General features: G+C 49.9%; 1 protein-coding gene across 1 annotated transcript in view; it reads right to left on the bottom strand.

The window, feature by feature from the left end:
* Positions 1-14,398, bottom strand: part of LOC116543353 (collagen alpha-1(III) chain-like) — a 110,590-nt gene extending 96,192 nt beyond the window's left edge. The window contains exons 1-4 of the mRNA XM_032268850.1: positions 14,323-14,398; positions 3,676-3,827; positions 912-1,004; positions 165-788 (exon numbers count right to left, since the gene is read on the bottom strand). Coding sequence (XP_032124741.1) covers positions 165-788; positions 912-1,004; positions 3,676-3,827; positions 14,323-14,398 — 945 coding nt within the window. The remainder of the gene's footprint in view (positions 1-164; positions 789-911; positions 1,005-3,675; positions 3,828-14,322) is intronic.
* Between the last annotated feature and the right edge of the window lie 522 nt (positions 14,399-14,920).

Here is a 14,920-nt window from a genome sequence, read left to right as displayed (position 1 = left end):
CCCAGTTCCCACCACGTACACGCCCCGCAAATCCTACCCAAGGAGAGGGCTGGTCCCGGGTCCTCCGGCTGCCGCATCAACGAGTGCAGGAGGGAGGGGAAGCCTCCTACTGGGCGACGCGGGCTAACCCGGTCCCTGACCCTCGGGCGCTGCAGCTCCCTTACCTCCAGGGTCCGGATCTCCTGCTGGGTGAGGTCGTTGGACACGGCGCACTTGGTGCGCAGCCCGCGCAGGCTGCCGATGGAGATGTCGATGAGCTTCTGGAGCTGCCCGCACTGCTGCAGCGCCCGGCTGGCCGCGGCCCCGGCGCCTCCCTCCGCGGCCGCCGCATCCCCCCCGCCACCGCCCTCCTTCTTCTCTCCCATCGCCGCCGCGCGCAGCGCCGCTCTATCCATGCCTAGGCATCGGGGCCGCGGCGGCCGAGGCTGGGAGCCCGGGGGCGCGGGCGCCTCGGCAGGGAACCCCCGAACTGGAAGGGCTGGACCAGAAGCGCCCCTCGGCGCTGCCCGAACCGGGACGCCGGGAGAGCCGGCAGCCGAGTCCGCCGCTCCCTCCCGCCCAGCTGCGGCGGCAAAGCGAAAGCCGCGGCGACCCGACGGCTTCGGCTCCCGAAGCCTTTTAAGCGGCGGCGGGGGCCGGGTCAGGGCGGCCGGGCATGCTGGGACTTGTAGTCCGCGCCGCGCACCTGCCGCCGGACCCCGCCCTCGGGGCCCGCCACCGCGCCCGCGCCGCGCTCCCGACCCCCCGCTCAGCTCCCGCTGGCGGCCGCGGGTGCGGGCGGGCCCCTCCTAGGTGTCTCGGGTGGGGCTGCCCCGCGCCGGCTCCTCCCCCGGGCGCCGAAAGTCGAAAAGCCGAGTCTCCCCGTCCGCCTCCGCCTCCGCCCCCCACCCGGCCGTGGAGCTTCCCGCGACCCCCGGATGGGGCGGGGCTGAGGCGGGGAGCTCCCTGGACACCAGGCGGCTCTGCGTCCCGCCGTCCCGCAGTTCCTCAGCCGCTGCCCAGCCCTGGAAGATGGGGACCGGGGAGGTTCCAGGATTTGTGTGTGGGTTTAGGGGCCGCCATCTAGTGGGAAGGGGCTTACAGAGCCTCTCCTGTAACTGGCTCACAAAGCGCTCTGCTCTGGATTGCCGGCGTCAAGAGGATTGCTCAGGCTTGGAGAAAGGCGAAGGGCTTTCTTCTGGACCACATTTACCCACCAAAACAAGAGTCCCATCCCTCCGCCATTCCCAACCCAGCCAGCCAGCTCAGACACGGGGGACAGCGCACTGAATTGTCGATGGCTTCAGAGCAAGTGCCTGAGACTCAAATTCTGATTCCACCATTGCCTAGGGTGTGACCTTGGGCACATTCGAATTCCTCTGAATGCTGAGTCTCCTCATCAAATAACTCATCGGGTTCCTGTGAAGAATGAGTTAATGTATGTACAACACCTAGATTGGCACATGTGGTCGCTGGATAAATGTTAGCAATTCTATCTAACCTCATCTGAATATGGCCCTGGATCCAAGTAGTGGGCATGGAGCAGTATGGTACTGCCAAGGACTGGGAGTCCTCTGTCTTCTGTGCCTTCCTGTGCCTCCTAACCCAGCAATCAAGTCTCGCCCATCTGTTCACCCTCGTCTCCCACTAGTTCAGCCCATGTGCTCTATTATCTGGCAAAACTGAAAAACCAAGACTCTGATCAAAGCTCCCACACCTCCATACTTTCAACATCTGTCAACCAGAAAAATGTCTCCCTCTGAATTTTCTCTTGTAAGCTGCTCGATTGCAGAAGCCACTAGCTAGTGTATTATACCCTCTTCATAGAGCCAGAGACAGTGCATGGCACACAATAAAGGCTGCAACGTGCCTCATGAGCTCTTTCGGCAGGTCCTACAGGGTGTTTCTTTTACCTCTTAGGCCAGCTGAGGGTAGGGGTGTGTGTGTGTGTGTGTGTGTGTGTGTGTGTGTGTGTGTGTGTGTGTGTGTGTGTGTACGTACAGATAGATCATTGTTTTTTTAGTTTTGGTTTTGTATTTGAGGATGAGAATTGCATAGGAGGTGGGATACAAACATTTATAGACACTAAAACCATCAATAGTAGGTGGCAGTTTATATTACACTTTCCTTTAATGCCATTTGACATTTCAAAAGAAATTAAAGGTGGGCTCATGCCTGTATCTCAGCACTTTGAGAGGCCGAAGGGGAAGGATCACTTGAACCCAGGACTTTGAGACCAGGCTGGGCAATATTGGCAAGACTTTTTCTCTTAAAAAAATAAACTTAAGCCGGGCACGGTGGCTCACGCCTGTAATCCCAGCACTTTGGGAGGCCGAGGCGGGTGGATCACGAGGTCAAGAGATCGAGACCATCCTGGTCAACATGTTGAAACGCTGTCACTACTAAAAATACAAAAAATTAGCTGGGCATGGTGGCGTGTGCCTGTAGTCCCGGCTACTCGGGAGGCTGAGGCAGGAGAATTGCCTGAACCCAGGAGGCGGAGGTTGCGGTGAGCCAAGATCGCGCCATTGCACTCCAGCCTGGGTAATAAGAGCGAAACTCCGTCTCAAAAAAAAAAAATAAAATAAAAAAAATCAGGTCTAGAAAGCAAAACTATAATAACTTTAAAATGTGCTTTTGCAAATTAACCCCTCCTCTGGAGATTTTCTGAAATGCAAGGAGGTTCCTCCCTAATCCCTGACCTTTTCCATTGAAAGTCTTTAATGGAGTACTCACTCAACTTATAAAAAGACTCCCTGCACTGTATTATGAATTTCTCAACCTGTTACCTTAACCCCACCCCACTCCTTGCAAAGTAGTAACTATTATGAAAGGGAAACTGTAATTATGGTTCTCAAACTGGAACATGCATCGGAATCACCTGTAGGGCTTGTTAATTCCCAGAACCACAGACCCCACCCCTATGGTTTCTAATTTTGTAGGCTGGAGGACAGGGCAGGAGAATTTGCATTGCTATCAAGTTCTCAGGTGGTCCTGATGTGATTAGTCTGAGCCCAGTCTCAAGTCTTTACTTTGAGAAGCCTTGGTACAGAGGAAGGTCAGTGGGCAGGGAACTATCTCAAGGTACGACCCACAACCCAGCCTGGCTGCTTCAGAGCCTCTGTCCAGCAGCCAGAGCTGCCAGGCTTGAACGACTCACTCACTCTAATGCAGTTCACAAAAGATTTTTTTTCTCTTTTTCTTTTTTTTTTGAAATGGGGTCTTGCTGTGTCACTCAGGCTGGAATGCAGTAGCGTGATCATGGCTCAGTGCAGCCTCAACCTCCCAGGCTCAAACGATCCTCCCACCCCAGCTTCCCAAGTAGCTGGGACTACAGGAGTGTGCCAGCATGCCTAGCTAACTTTAACTTTCCATTTTATTTTTTGTAGAAATGGAGCGTCTCTACATTGTCCAGGCTGGTCTCAAACTCTTAGGCTCAAGAGCTCCTTCCCCTTCAGCCTCCCAAAGTGCTGGGATTGCAGGCGTGAACCACCATGCCTGGTTCACAAGAGATTTCCTGGTAAGTGCCTATTTATGCACTTACATCGAACTTGTTATTGCCACTGGGGCCTGGTCATCACATCACATGCCCACATGGATGTGGGAAGCCACATCCTAAGAAGAGCCACTGCCAGCTTGTGGCATTCCTGCCCACCCATGCCACCACAGGGGTGATGTCAGAGCCTGAGACTAGACAAACGCCAGCTCCCTGGTTATGCTCCCACCAGGTTCTACGAAGCCAGTCTCTCCTCTGTGGATACACTCTTCCCTCTGATTATCCAAAGCATTCAGCAGGCCACAGCTTTCCTTGCTCACAGATCCAGGCTTCTTGCCTGGATTTGAGTCATCTGTCCGAAACAAGTTTATAGAACTGCCCCTTAGAGGTGGAGAAGTTTTTTTTGTTTTTGTTTTTTATTTTCAAGAGACAGGGTCTTGCTGTGTTGCCCGGGTTGGAGTGCAGTGGTGCGATGAAAGCTCACTGCAGCCTCGAACTCCTCAGCTCAAGCTATCCTCCTGCCTCTGCCTCCTGAGTAGCTGGGACTACAGGTGCCTGCCATCGCATCTGACTCTTTTGTAGAGAGTGGGGTGGTCAGCTCTGTCTCTGGATCACTGTATGACCTTGGGCGAGTCTTATATGACCTTGGGAAAATCTTCTAATCTGGTAGCACAGCTTCTTATTTGCAAGATGGTAATGTTTTATGAGGATAAGCAGATTATGTAACACAAAGTGATGGTCATAAAATAAGGGTTCAGCATATTTTATTTATTCGATAAATATTTACTTTGTGTTTACTTAAACTGTTCCAAATGCTTATTAACTCATTCAATGAACTCTGCATTACTTTCTTCCCCACCCTCCAGAATGAATCTCTTCTAGTTTGATGAATTAAATTATTATGTGTTGATTCAGGGTTTCAACATCGTCTCCAGGTTCTTGAGGCTTTTTCTGAGGCTCCCCAGTAGAGAAAGTTTGCTTATTCCCTCCTTCCTCTCCTCTGCCTCAGATCCCCCCATCAGTTTCCCCAGCTTGTCTGCATCCAAACACCAACAGCAGGAGTGGGAGCATTTTTGTGCACAGGCTCAAGAAACATGAAGAGGACAGTTACCATGTGCCAGGCTCTAGGGGAGGCTCAGAGTGAAGGAAACCGAGTCCTTATCCCTGTGGAACATACATGAAAAGAAGGGCAGGAAATGAATGTCAATAAATATATTACTAAAATAAACTGAGAATCGTAAGTGCTATGCAGAAGAAGACAAAAGCAAATAGCCGAGAGTCTCTGGTGGCTAAGGTACTTCACTAGATGAAGTGGACAGAGAATTACTATCTGACCATTGAACTAAGATGTAAACAAAGAAAAGCAAACCCATGTGGAATCTTCCAGGAAAGGAGCATTCCAGGCAATAGGAACATCATGTGCAAAAGCCCTGAGGCAGGAATAGCTTAAAACACTCCAGGAACAGAATAAAGGCCCAGGGAGCCACAGCACGATGAGGAAGAGGAGCAACGGCCGGTGGCGACACTGGAGAGCTGGACAGGGGCCAGATGAAGTGGGACATGGGAAGGAAATTTGGATTTTTCTCTAAGTCTTTGTTACTTCTAATGTGGTCCAAGAGCAGCAGCAACTGTATGGCCTGGGAGCTTGTTAAAAACGCATCCTTGAGCCCAACCCCAGATAACTGAATCACAGACTGCATCTTAGCAAAATGCCCACATGACCGAAACATATTAAATTTTTAGAAGCACAGTACTCTAAGTTTCTGGAAAGAAAGCCATGTTCTTTGCAGGTGGAGAGTTTTAAAGATCCCTCAGGCCACCACATGGAGAGCAGATGGTAGGGAGGCAAGGGCAGAGCCATGGCTCTGGTTTTGAGACAGCTGTCGTGGCCCAGGCCAGGTGGGGAGCAGGAACGAGGTGGGAGTGGAGGAGAAGGAGGAAATAGAGGGGACAGAGGACATGTTTTGGAGGCAGAGTCAAGAGGACAAATCGATGGATTGAATGTTGAAGGAGGAAAAGAAGAATTCCGGCCATCCTGGCCATGTAGCCTCCACTCCTTCAAAGATACCACGGGGCACTGTGGGAAGAGCCCTATCCTACAGCCAGGTGTGACCACACCCTCAGGTGCCAAATCCACTCTCCCCTGCCTGCTCCCCTCCACTCCTAGCATCATCTCAGGACTCAGTAGGTTTCTGTTAGAGCCTGAAGCTGTACACAGGGAGCTTGGGGTTCATGGATTTCACCTTCAGTTAAATCAGTCAAGAAATGCACAGAGCCACCCTGGAGACATACACTCTTCTTATTGTTATGATGTACACCTGTGCTCATTCATTCATTCATTCAACAAATATCTACTGAACCCCCAATATATGCTCGGCACCATGCCCGACTCTGGGGATACAGCAGTAAACAGTACATCATGTTATAGTCTATAAAAGGACTTTCCATCTATTTCGGCTCACAGTAAACTTGTGTTGTCTTCCTAAGGCCCATCCCATGTTGCTCCCGGCTAGAAAACCCCATGGGTTCCCTCTTGGCCTCAGAATGAGGTTTGAATTCCTGAAGCAGGGCTACAAGGTCCTGTGTTCCTGGTCCTGCTGATGTCTCCAAGCTTATCTGCTACCCAAGGCTGTTTTGAGTGAATGTCCCGGTTTGAAGAATCTGATGAAAATAACCCTCTCTCTAGAAAAAAAAATAGACACCCACAATTGAAATCAAATGTCTGGGGGTTTGTGGACGCCCTTGAGGCTGTCCATGAACCCCAGGCCCATAGACAATCTTGTCTCTACCTTTCACTCAACAGTCTTGATGACACCACGGAGTTTCATGTCGTGATGTCTTTGCTCAGGCTATCACTTCTGCCTGCGGTCCTTTGTCTCCAGCTCCCTATGTAAATTTCTTTTTTTTTTTTTTTTTTTTTTTTTTTTAGAGAGTCTCGCACTCTTGCCCGGGCTGGAGTGCAATGGCACAATCTCGGCTCACTGCAACCTCTGCCTCCTGGGTTCACGTGATTCTCCTGCCTCAGCCTCTCAAGTAGCTGAGATTACAGGCGCACACTACCACATCTGGTTAATTTTTTATATTTTTAGTAGTGACGGAGTTTCACTCTGTTAGCCAGACTGGCCTCGAACTCCACCTCAGCTTCCCAAAGTGTGGGATTACAAGCATGAGCCACCGTGCCTGGCCCTCTGTGTAAATTTCTACTAATCCTAGAAGTCTAACTCACATGTACCCCACCTCTGAACCCATAACAGGAGCAATCTTTTTAAATTCCATATTCCCTTAAAACTTTGCATGCTTTCTTATGCTTTATTATTTCCCTACCTGATTCTTCCCTATCTGGATAGTGAGTCTCTTTGGACTCAGATAGACACTGTATGACCTTGGCAAAGTTTTTTAGCTCTCTGAGCTTTTATTTTCTCATCTGTAAAAATGAGCATAATAATCCCTCCCCCCATCACTTAAGCCCAGGAGTTTGAGACAAGCCTGGGCAACCTAGTGAGACCCCGTCTCTACAAAATAAAAATAAATAAAAAATAATCCCTCCCCTCAGGGTGGCTGAGAGAGGTAAAGAAAATAAAGCAAATAGGCCTGGCACACAATAGTGCTTAACACGTGTTTGAATAAACAAACAAGGGAATACAGTTTACAGAAGAAACCAGGCCCTCTCTCTAGGGATCTGACTCCTGTGTGGCCCTTAGGTGCTTGTTCTAGAAGGCACATCACTACCACCTGTGCAGTACAGGCAGAACCAGGCTGTGGAGCAGGCTGTAAGGAGAAACAAAGTTGAAAAACAGCCTGACCAGGCCGGGCGCAGTGGCTCACGCCTGTAATCCCAGTACTTTGGGAGGCTGAGATGGGCAGATTATGAGGTCAGGAGTTCCAGACCAGCCTGGCCAACATAATGAAACCCCATCTCTACTAAAAATACAAAAATTAGCCAGGCATGGTGGTGCATGCCTGTAATCCTAGCTACCCAGGAGGCTGAGGCAGGAGAATCGCTTGAACCTGGGAGGCAGAGGTTGCAATGAACCGAGATCACCCCACTGCACTCCAGCCTGGGCGACAGTGCGAGACTCTGTATCAAAAAAAAAAAAGAAAAGAAAAAAACCCTGAGTAGGCCTAAAACTGAAGCCACCCGAGTTGTCCTAGGCGTCTTCAGGCAACCTGGCAAGAGACAGAACTGCTCTGGGAGATGTAGGGAAGAAATGTCTTGGGAAGCCCAGGAGGGGATGTGGGTGCTGTCTTTTCATTCGGTTACCTTCTGAGCCATTTCTCCTCCTCCAGTTTCTAAACCTTTGCCCAGCTGACACCATCCGAGTACACCCTGTACTCTCTCACTTGCAGTTTCTTGCTCTCATCTCCCCATCACTTCAGCTCAGTCATCGTGGGCTCTAGCTTCCCCTCCACACCATCCTTCATCAGAGCCTCCAATCCTCTTTCAATATCACCTTTTTCACTGTCAGCCACTCATGTCCTTGCTTCCCTTCTAACCCTGAGCAGACCCCATGCTCCACCGTGACTGTTACTCCCTGGCTGAACCCTCAATAAACCTGCCCCTCTCTGTCCATTATTTAAACCTGACTAAATTCCAACTCTTCCAAAACCCAACCCTCACCTTCTTCAGGCCAGCGCCAGAGCAGCTGAAGGTGCTGAAGAAAAGCACACAGAACTGTTGATGAGTTGCTCTTTACATTCATGACCCCGCCAGGCACAGTGGCTCATGCCTATAATCCCAGCACTTTGGAGGGCTGAGGCGGGCAGATCACCTAAGGTCGGGAGTTCGAGACCAGCCTAACCAACATGGAGAAACCCCCATCTCTACTACAAATAAAAAATTAGCTGGGCGTGGTGGCGCATGGCTGTAATCCTAGCTACTCTGGAGGCTGAGGTGGGAGAATCACTTGAACCCGGGAGGTGGAGGTTGCAGTGAGCCAAGATCATGCCATTACACTCCAACCTGGGCAACAAGAGCAAAACTCAGTCTCAAAAAAAAAAAAAAGAAAAGAAAAGAAATGAAGCCCTCAGACCAGATCCACCAACCCTCCTGCCCCTGCGCCCAGGCTTCCTGCCTCTCCTCCTGCAACCACAGAAGAAGCCTCCTGTTGGAGTCTAAGGCAATGACTGTCTGCTGGGACTCTGGATCCCAGGCCCTCAAGCAGGCTCAAGGCCTTTGATCCAGTGAGTATCCTGCTTTTCTCTGCATCATCATTTTCTCCCTTTCTGCTCTGTTATTTTTTATTTTTATTTTTATTTTTGAGATGGAGTCTTGCTGTGTCACCCAGGCTGGAGTGCAGTAGTGCTATCTTGGCTCATCACAACCTCTGTCTCCCAGGCTCAAGCACTTCTACCTCAGCCTCTCGAGTAGCTGGGATTACAAGCATGTTGCCACCAAGCCCAACTAATTGTATTTTTAGTAGAGACGGGTCTTCACAATGTTGATCAGGCAGGTCTCGAACCCCACAGCCTCAAGCGATCTGCCCACCACAGCTTCCTAAAGTGCTGGGATTACAGGCATAAACCTCTACGTCTACCCTGTTATTCTGAGTTGCACGCAAACATATTTTAGTATCTCCCTTAAGGAAAGGAAGGAAGAGAGGGAGACAGGGAGGGAGGGAGGGACTATTAGTTAGGGTCCTGGCAGAAATCAGGATTCTCTCAGATGGTTCAACTGATGTCAAAGAAGCTACTAAACAAAGTTAAGGAAACAAACAAGGATGTTGCAGGACCCAGAGACAAATGAAGGTTTGTAGGGTGACAACTCCTGGCCCAGAAATGACCAAGGGAAGAAAAAGCATCACAGGAGCCATTGAGAAAATGGCAGCCTGGAAGGAACTGCAGGCATGAAGCAGGACACAGCTCCTGCCGGAGACAAGACACTGAAACAGAGACGGAGGGGGCGGAACATCCACTCTCTCTTTCCTTCAGCCTTCAGTTCTCCTGCCTTTGCCTCCCCTTGGCTGAACCCACATGGAAGTGTCCTAACGAAAAGAGCCCCAGTAATGCAGTACAGAAAGATCTCTCTCCCGGGGCCCAGAGTGGGACACTAAAGGACAGTGAATGGATCTTGGACGGGAGAATGGCCAGCGCACCTTCCCTCATCCCTAAATCCCCTTTCGGTTTCTGCCCTTTCTCTGCTTACATTATAGCAAAACATCTTGAAAGAGTTGTCCGTGCTTGGCTGGGCATGGTAGCTTGTGTCTGAAATACCAACACTTTGGGATTACAAGGAGGAAAGATCACTTTAGCCCAGGAATTAAAGACCAGCCTGGGAAACATGGCAAAACCCCATCTCTACAAAAAAAATACAAAAATCAGCCGGGCGTAGTGGCTTGTGCCTGTAGTCCCAGTGACTTTGGGGACTGAGGTGGGAGATCACTTGAGCCTGGGAAGTTGAGGCTGCAGTGAGCCGCGTTTGTGCCACTGCATTTCAGTTTAGGTGACAGAGTGAGATCCTGGCTCAAAACAAACAAAAAAGCAACAAAAAAATTCCCACTGTTTTACTTTTGCAAGACTGAATTTCCTCATAGGCACCTAAATATTCTACTGGGTCTTTTAAAGGAAATTTCCTTTCCTATTAAATTTATAGTCACATGTATGACGCGTGTATGTGAAATATGAACAGAGAATCTGGCATTCTGGATGTGGGAGTAGATGAGGTCTCATATTATTGACATGTAATTCCATAAAGCGAAGACTTGGAATGACGTCATCATCTTTCTACCCTCTCTGGTTCCAGCCTCCATGAGGCAGCATGACAAATGGCTTAAGGGCCAGGGCTGCAGAACAATAAATGGTTTAAATTTCATTTCTTCTTTTTTTTTTTTTGAGATGGAGTCTCACCCTTGTTGCCCAGGCTGGAGTACAGTGGCACGATCTCAGCTCACCACAACCTCTGCCTCCCGGGTTCAAGCAATTCTCCTGCCTCAGTCTCCCAAGTAGCATGCGCCCAGTCAATTTTTGTATTTTTAGTAGAGACGGGGTTTCTCCATGTTGGTCAGGTTGGTCTCGAACTCTCGACCTCAGGTGTTCCACCCGCCTCAGCCTCCCAAAGTGCTGGGATTACAGGCATGTGCCACTGTACCCAGCCTTAAATTTCATTTCTAACCCTTCTTTGCAATGTGACCTTAACCAAGTCACTTTATCTCTCTGAGTCTCAGATTTCTTATCTATAAATTGCCTGAGTATGGTAGTCATAGAGATTAAGTGAGCAATACACGTAAAGCCCCCAGCCTCTGAGCCCTGCATGAGTAAGCACACTGGAACAGTGCCAATCATTTCCATAGCAAGGATATTATCTTCTAGAAGCTTCCCAGTGATCACAGGCTACAGAAAGAGGTGGTGCACATGGACTGGGGCAGTAAGTTGAGGACTGGCAGCTGTTTCTGGCAGGTTGTTTGGAAGGGGATGAGGAGTGACTAGAAATGAAGGATGACGTAATGTCCTTTCTAGGATCAAAGCATTGAAGGGATTATGGCATCCATTCCCACAAGTATGAGTCAAAATAAAAATAACACTAAAAAGCACAAAACATGAAATCTGAATGCATGCTGAAAAACCAGTCTCTTTCTAGATGTTCTGATTGCACCATTCCAGATAAATTCACCGAAGCTGAATTCATGTTTTCAATGCCCTTGCTCTGTTGCCTGCCTGCAGGAAATGCAGCAGGTGTCTGAGCCCAGGGACGAGAATTCCTAGGATCTGAATGCCATGAGATACCTTCACACCTGTGATACAAGTCATGATCATGATCATGCAGTGATTGAGTCAATTTTCTGTTGTCCCATTGTTCTTCAAACTCTTCAAAGTCCTTTCACTTATATCAGCTTGCTTGAACTCCACAGTGGTAGTCAAAAGGAAATCAATGTTAGCTCAGTGGATTTTATTCATGGAATAACCAGAAACATAGCCTAGAACTGTTTGACATCAGTTGAACCATCTGAGCCGGTTATGATTCCTGCCAGGACCATAACTAATAGAGAGGTCCCTCCCTCCCTCCCTCCTTCATTCCCTCCCTCCCTCCTTCCTTCCCTCTCTCCCTCCCTCTTTACCCCAGCCTCTCTTTCCTTCCTTCCTTCCCTCCCTCCCTCTTTCCTTTCTTCCTTCTTTCCTTCCTCCCTCCCTCCCTCGCTCCCTGCCTCCCTTCCTTTTTTTCCGTCCTCCCTTCCTCCCTCTTTCCTTCCTTCCTTCTTTCTTTAAGGGAAATACTAGAACACGTTTGCGTGCAAATGAGAATAAAAGGGATAAAATGGTTATGCGGAGAAAAGCAGGGTACTCACTGAAATGGAGGCCTTCATACCTGATCAAGTCATGGGATCCAGAGTCCCCGCAGAAGATCCTTGAATCCCAAGCCAATTGACCTTGAAATTGGTCTTTGCCTGGAGACCACCACCACTTTTCACTCTTACACAGCGGTGTACCACTCAGGACTCAGAAGTCACCTCTTCCTGGAACCCCTCCCTCACCCGTAGGCTGGCCCAGCTCACTTCTTCCCATGTGCTTGTCCTCAGTGTCAGGGGAGACTCCTGCCTCAAAACTCCCTGCTTTTGGCCTCTTGCACTGGCCTGTGAGCTCTCTGCAGGAAGGGCCCCACTCACATATCACATTGGTCCAAAAAACTTGTGGTTCATTGTTGAATTGAGTGGGCCAATTTAACAGAGATCTTTCACAAGCTGGATTGAATGTTCTGGGAGGACCCATTTTATGGTAAGTAGAGGCAACACTAATCTCGTCCCAGGTAGGAGACAAAGACCCCTCTGCCGCCATCACCCACCCATGAACACAACATGTATTATGATAACCATGGTGCCTGAAATTCCTCCATTCAAGAATGGTTTCTTGTCTTCTGACAGTCTTGTCCCCTGGACAGGTGGGACTGGAGTGGTGTGGCTGAGTGGTTAAGTGCCTTGGCAGGGAGGGGTCTACTAGAGACACTGGGGCTTATGATGACTGCCCTTCCAGCAGCTCTTGTCCCCATTTCATGGAGGCTGAAATGCCGCAAACCCTCAGCTGTTCCGGGCGCCGTGGGCATCTGAGAACGCTCAGTTGCTCAGTATCCAGGGTCCTTGTGCCAAAATTTTGGTGACACTGTTCTCACTATCTTTTTCTTTAAAATTATTGGCCAGGCACAGTGGCTCATGCCTGTAATCTCAGTACTTTGGGAGGCCCAGGTGGGAGGATCACTTGAGCCCATGAGTTTGAGACCCTTGGGCAACATGGCAAAACCACATCTCTACTAAAAATACAAAAAAGTAGCCAGGCATGGTGGTGCATGCCTGTGGTCCCCACTACTCAGGAGGCTGAGGTGGGAGGATGCCTTGAGCTGGGAGGCAGAGGTTGCAGTGAGCCGAGATCACTCCACTACACTCTAACCTGGGCAACAAAAGTGAAACTCCATCTCAAAAAAGGGAAAAAAAAGTTGTATTGACAGCCAGTGTCTCAAAGCTGTAATGCCAGCACTTTGGGAGGCCAAGGTGGGGAATCACTTGGGTTCAGGAGTTCGAGACCAGCCTGAGCACCTTGGTGAAACCCCATCTCTACCAAAAACATAAAAAATTAGCCAGGCATGGTGGTGCCCGCCTGTGGTCCCAGCTACTTGGGAGGCTGAGGCAGGAGGCAGAGGTTGCAGTGAGCAGAGATGGCACCACTGCACTACAGCCTGAGTGACACAGTGAGACCCTACCTGCAAAATAAATAAATAGGAGGTTGTCTAAAATTTTTTAAGCTCTGTTGTTCAATCCTTGTCTCCTGAACATTAAATTAAGAAATAAAGTCATATTGTACTTTTTCTGTGGTTGTCAGTGAGAGGCTGGGTGTGAAGTGACTCAACAAGACATCCTAAGCTGCAGTTCCCAATGGGATAGCGACGGTGCCTCGAGGGAGGGGTTGCGGTGTTTACGTTTCTGCCAATTGGGGGAATCTGCTCTCAGCCCTGACACCAGTCAGGAAGCTTCCCTCCCTACCAAAGGGAGTAGAATCAAAGAACATCCTCATCCCAGAATGACAGTCCCAGGAGAATTCCCAAGGAGAAGGCAGAAAAGCTGAGCAGGAAACAGAGAGGGACAGGAAGCTCCAGGGCGACCTCCCCAGACAGAGGGCCCTACTCCTCTCCCGTCCCCTCCCCACCCATCTGGGCCAACCTCACCCCATCTCAGCATGAAGCTCCAACAGCCCGGACCACCCCTGCTTCCCGCGGCCTACTCTCCACACTGCAGCCAGAGCGGTCTCTCCACCCATGAGTGTCTAATGCCTCCCTCTTCAACCTTCCAGATGCTCTTCTTCCCCATCGTTGCAGACGAAACCAGGCAGGGCCTGACTGGGCCAGCTGCATGGGCCTGTGACCTGTGCAGTCACAGAGGGCCCCGGCGCTAAGGGCCTCACCCTTGGTTTAATGCTCTGCTGTAACTGCCTGACATTCCTCATGACCAAGAGTTCCACATTTCCATTTTCAGTGGGCTCTGCAAATTATGTAGCCAGTCCTGGTACCCAGCTTCACCCACTGGGGATTAATCTTTAAGTCCGGGCTCAGGAATGTAAATGTCACATTTCTGTTTAATAGCAAAATTACCAGGCCAGGCGTGGTGGCTCACGCCTGTAATCCAAGCACTTTGGAGGCCAAGGCGGGTGGATCACCTGAGGTCGGGAGTTCAAGACCAGCCTGACCAACATGGTGAAACCCTGTCTTTAAAAAAAAAAAAAAAAAATATATATATATATATATATAGCAAAATTACCAGACTTGAAACTCTCACCTCCAGAATCAGAGTCTTCAGCCGGGCCCTATCCCTGAGGGTATCTGGGCCTTGTGGGCCTCCCTTTTGAAAGCCAGGTCTATTGCACAAACCTACTGGCCTGGCAATGTGCCTCAGCCAGCCCGATGGTGCCAGGCTCTGGGCAGCAGTCTTCCCCCTGAGCAGCTGCCATCCTACACTGCCCAGGCCACCTGGCTGATGTGGGCTCCAAGTCCCTCTGTAGATGCTCTCACCTGATAGCTAAGGCCAGCAGGCAAGGCTTGACACTTCTTTAGAAGATTTAGAGAGAAGAGTCTCATTTTTAGCTAACATGCGCCAAGCAGCTCCTACGCTCAAGGCACTGCTCTAAGCACTTTTAGTGCACACTCCAGGAACCTCAGCAACATGGTATGAGGGAAGTACTATTTTTTTTTTTTTTTTTTTTTTTTTTTGAGACGGAGTTTCGCTCTTGTTACCCAGGCTGGAGTGCAATGGCGCGATCTCGGCTCACCGCAACCTCCACCTCCTGGGTTCAGGCAATTCTCCTGCCTCAGCCTCCTGAGTAGCTGGGATTACAGGCACGCACCACCATGCCCAACTAATTTTTTGTATTTTTAGTAGAGACGGGGTTTCACCATGTTGACCAGGATGGTCTCGATGTCTTGACCTCGTGATCCACCCGCCTCGGCCTCCCAAAGTGCTGGGATTACAGGCT

Source organism: Sapajus apella, unplaced genomic scaffold (assembly GCF_009761245.1).
Source record: "Sapajus apella isolate SASKATOON/1434 unplaced genomic scaffold, GSC_monkey_1.0 scaffold186, whole genome shotgun sequence".
Lineage (NCBI taxonomy): Eukaryota > Metazoa > Chordata > Mammalia > Primates > Cebidae > Sapajus > Sapajus apella.
This window is presented reverse-complemented; position numbering and strand designations above follow the sequence as displayed.